The sequence below is a fragment of the Grammomys surdaster genome, unplaced genomic scaffold, assembly GCF_004785775.1.
Source record: "Grammomys surdaster isolate TR1022 unplaced genomic scaffold, NIH_TR_1.0 320263, whole genome shotgun sequence".
In the NCBI taxonomy this organism is placed as follows: domain Eukaryota; kingdom Metazoa; phylum Chordata; class Mammalia; order Rodentia; family Muridae; genus Grammomys; species Grammomys surdaster.
Genome location: NW_021627206.1, coordinates 824 through 3,990, shown reverse-complemented (window position 1 = coordinate 3,990; position 3,167 = coordinate 824). Strand labels below are relative to the sequence as shown.

Below are 3,167 nucleotides of genomic sequence, written 5' to 3'. Positions count from 1 at the left end.
CCTCCCTAAGTGCTCCCAGGCTGGTGGTTTAGACCCTGGGAGCTCTGGTTGGTTGGTATTGTTGCTCTCCTCATGGGGCTGCAAACCCTTTCAACTCCTTCAGTCTTCTCTCTATTGAGAGACCTCCATTGAGAACCCCTTGATCAGTTCAATGGTTAGCTGTGAGCATCCCATTCGCCTCTGAATATGTCAAACTCTGGCAGACCTCTAAGGAGACATCAGAGTCCTGTCAGCATGCACTTCCTGACATCCACATCAGCGTCTACCTTTGGTGACTGCACGTGAATAGTCTTTTTCTTTCTCACTCAGTTACTCCCCTTAGACTGTTTTTTATTGTCCTCTGATCACATGTCTACATGACTGTGCATAAACCCAGAGAGTTGCTTCTGGAGATTTGAGCTTCATTTCTCGAGCCTTTTACCTCATGTAAATCACTATCACAGCTTTTAAAAGACTTGTACAACATCTGGAAATAATCTTTAAGGAACATCTTGAAATAAATAAAACCACTGTAAAGTATAGACGTTTCTCCAAAAATGCATGTTCCCTTTTGGAAATTTGGCAAATTGGTCTCATGGGTGATGGAATTCAAAGTAGTGTCATAGACTGAAGAGAGGCAACTTGTATTACAATTAATATTGTCAAAGGCCAGCTGTGCTAAAACAAAATCTAGCCCAATCAATAAGACAACTCAATCCCCGAAATGGATTATAACAGAAGGAAGGATTTTGTAGTTGTTACTAGTTTGTTTGTTTTGAGACAGGGTCTTACTATGTAACCCTGCCCTGCCTGGAATTTGCTGTTTGCCGAACTAACCTTCAATGGCAATTTTTGCCTCTGCCTCCACATCCACCCCCGCCCCCACCCCTGCCTCTGCCTCTACCTCTGCCTCTGCCTCTGCCTCTGCCTCTTCCTCTACCTCGGCCTCTGCCTCCGCCTCACCAGTACTGAGATTGCAGACTTCAGCCTCTATGTCTGAGGATGGAAGGATTTCCTACATCCTTAGAAGATCTTCAAGTTTATGAACAGACAGAGGAATGTGCATTTTAATTGGCTGTCTTTAATTTGGTCATGAAAATGCCACTGTCATTAAATAAATCCAAATTTCTAGTGATACTTAACTTGAAACTAACCTGTAAGATCTTTGTGAGAAATACCTTAATTGCAAATCAATGTATATAATTTATGTATATAATTTTCCTATATTCTATTAGGGTATACTATTGGAAACCACTATTTCTGCCCCTGTTTTCATATGAAAACCTATGGTTGACTCACTATCTTCATAAATTTAATCACAAAATTTTAAGAAACAGTAAAATATAATGGTTTTGTGGCTTCCATTACAAAAATAACATATATTTCATAGATATTCATACATATATATACACACACACACATAAATGACAAATTCCTTCTAATTTGTGCTCTAAATTTAGCCTTGTGATTTCAATTTCTGAATGAACAATCACTATCAGCTCACAAAACGTCATCTAAGGGCAGGGAATTTTTTTTTTTACATGTAAGTTTTTAATACTGGATTTACCACAGTTAAGCCTACATAACAATAATGTCCAAGATCATAGCTCTTCAGTGTCAAATAGCAGATTACATACAAATACCAAAGTGTAACTCACCATGTATATTTTAACTCTAATAACTAATGTTAAAAGCCCAGGAAATCGGTGTCTATAGTTGGCTTACTATGTTCATATGTTAATAAATAACTGATTTTTATTTATTTTATGTATATGAATATACTGTAGCTGTCTTCAGACACACCAGAAGAGAGCATTGGATCCCATGACAGATGTTTGTGAGCCATCATGTGGTTGCTGGGAATTGAACTCAGGACCTCTGGTCAGTGCTTTTAACCACTGAGCCATCTCTCCAACCCTCATCACCAACTGCTTTTAAAAACTGTAAAATATACTCGTTTCATGGATTGCATTACAAAAATAACTTAGACCTTGATGAGTCTTTCTGGAAAATTTTACCGAAGAGGACTATCTTCAACGCTCTTCTGAAACAGGGATAGAAAAAGGCATAAACCATCGGGTTGAGGGCAGAATTCAGGTACCCAGACCAATTCAGTGCGTCATTCAGACGAGGTGGGATAACATAACCCAGGAAAGGGTCCAGGACCATGCAGAAAAAGAACGGGCACCAGCATATGAGGAAAACACCTACCATGATTCCTAAGGTCTTCGCGGCTTTTGTTTCCGTGCTTTGCGGTGCTCTGTTTTTACCTTCCGATTCAACTTGAAGATTTGTACGATTAATTGACCTTGCTTGTCCTTTAGCTATGAAATATATTCTATAGTAAACAAATAACATAACAGATCCAGGTATATAGAAAGAAGTCATGAATGCCAGGACCCCAGATGCTTTACTAAAGAAGGAAGAACAGCCACCCAGGCAGCCGACCTGAGTGTGGTACAGTTCTTCAACTCCTCTTAAGTTCAGCTCCAGGAAGATCATCCCAAATGCAAAAACAGCAGGAAGGCTCCAACTAACGAGGATCATCACAAAAATAGTGGAGAGAGTGATCTTGGCTTTGTATCTCAAAGGGTCACACACAGCATAGTAGCGGTCAACGGAAATGAAGGCTAAGTGGAATATGGATGCCGAGCTCAGCATGATATCGGTGCTGGTGTGAATTTTACAGAAGATTTCCCCAAAATACCAACAGTGCTCAACGGTTCTCACCATGCTGTAGGGCATTACCAGACAGCCCAGCAGAAAATCGACAGTGGCCATGGAATGAAGGAGCCAATTTGTGGGTGTATGAAGTTGCTTGAAATGGGATATGGAAATTATTAGTATTAAGTTGCCACCCAGAGTGGTTAGGATTATGAGTGACATTAAGCCATACAGGAAAGCACGGACATCCCTTGACCAGTAGCTCTTTGTGTGGGAAATATTCGTGATGTCGTGGCAAAGATGCATTACTGCAGAGAACTATACACAAGCTGGGTTTTCCCTTTGGCTGTTGAGCAATACTTCTCCAGAACTCATAGTCAGGTTAGAATTCCACCTCCTTTCTCTTTTATGGACATGTACCTGTACCTGAAACCTGAGAGGAGGGAAAAGAAGAAAAATGAGGAAGCAGTCAGCAACCAACTCAGTCTTTTATACCATATTTCCATGTTTTTGCTGAAGAATAT

The 3,167-nt window shown here is 40.3% G+C and overlaps 1 protein-coding gene across 1 annotated transcript; it reads right to left on the bottom strand.

Annotated features, from left to right (window-relative positions):
- Nucleotides 1–1,950: 1,950 nt before the first annotated feature.
- LOC114616440 (trace amine-associated receptor 1) lies at nt 1,951–2,949 on the bottom strand. Its single transcript, XM_028761900.1, has one exon. The coding sequence runs from the start codon at nt 2,947–2,949 to the stop codon at nt 1,951–1,953; it is 999 nt and encodes a 332-aa protein (XP_028617733.1).
- Nucleotides 2,950–3,167: the final 218 nt, after the last annotated feature.

Excerpts from the sequence above, each read along its gene's own strand:
- LOC114616440 (XM_028761900.1), bottom strand. The coding sequence starts at position 2,949 with ATGCATCTTTGCCACGACATCACGAATATTTCCCACACAAAGAGCTAC.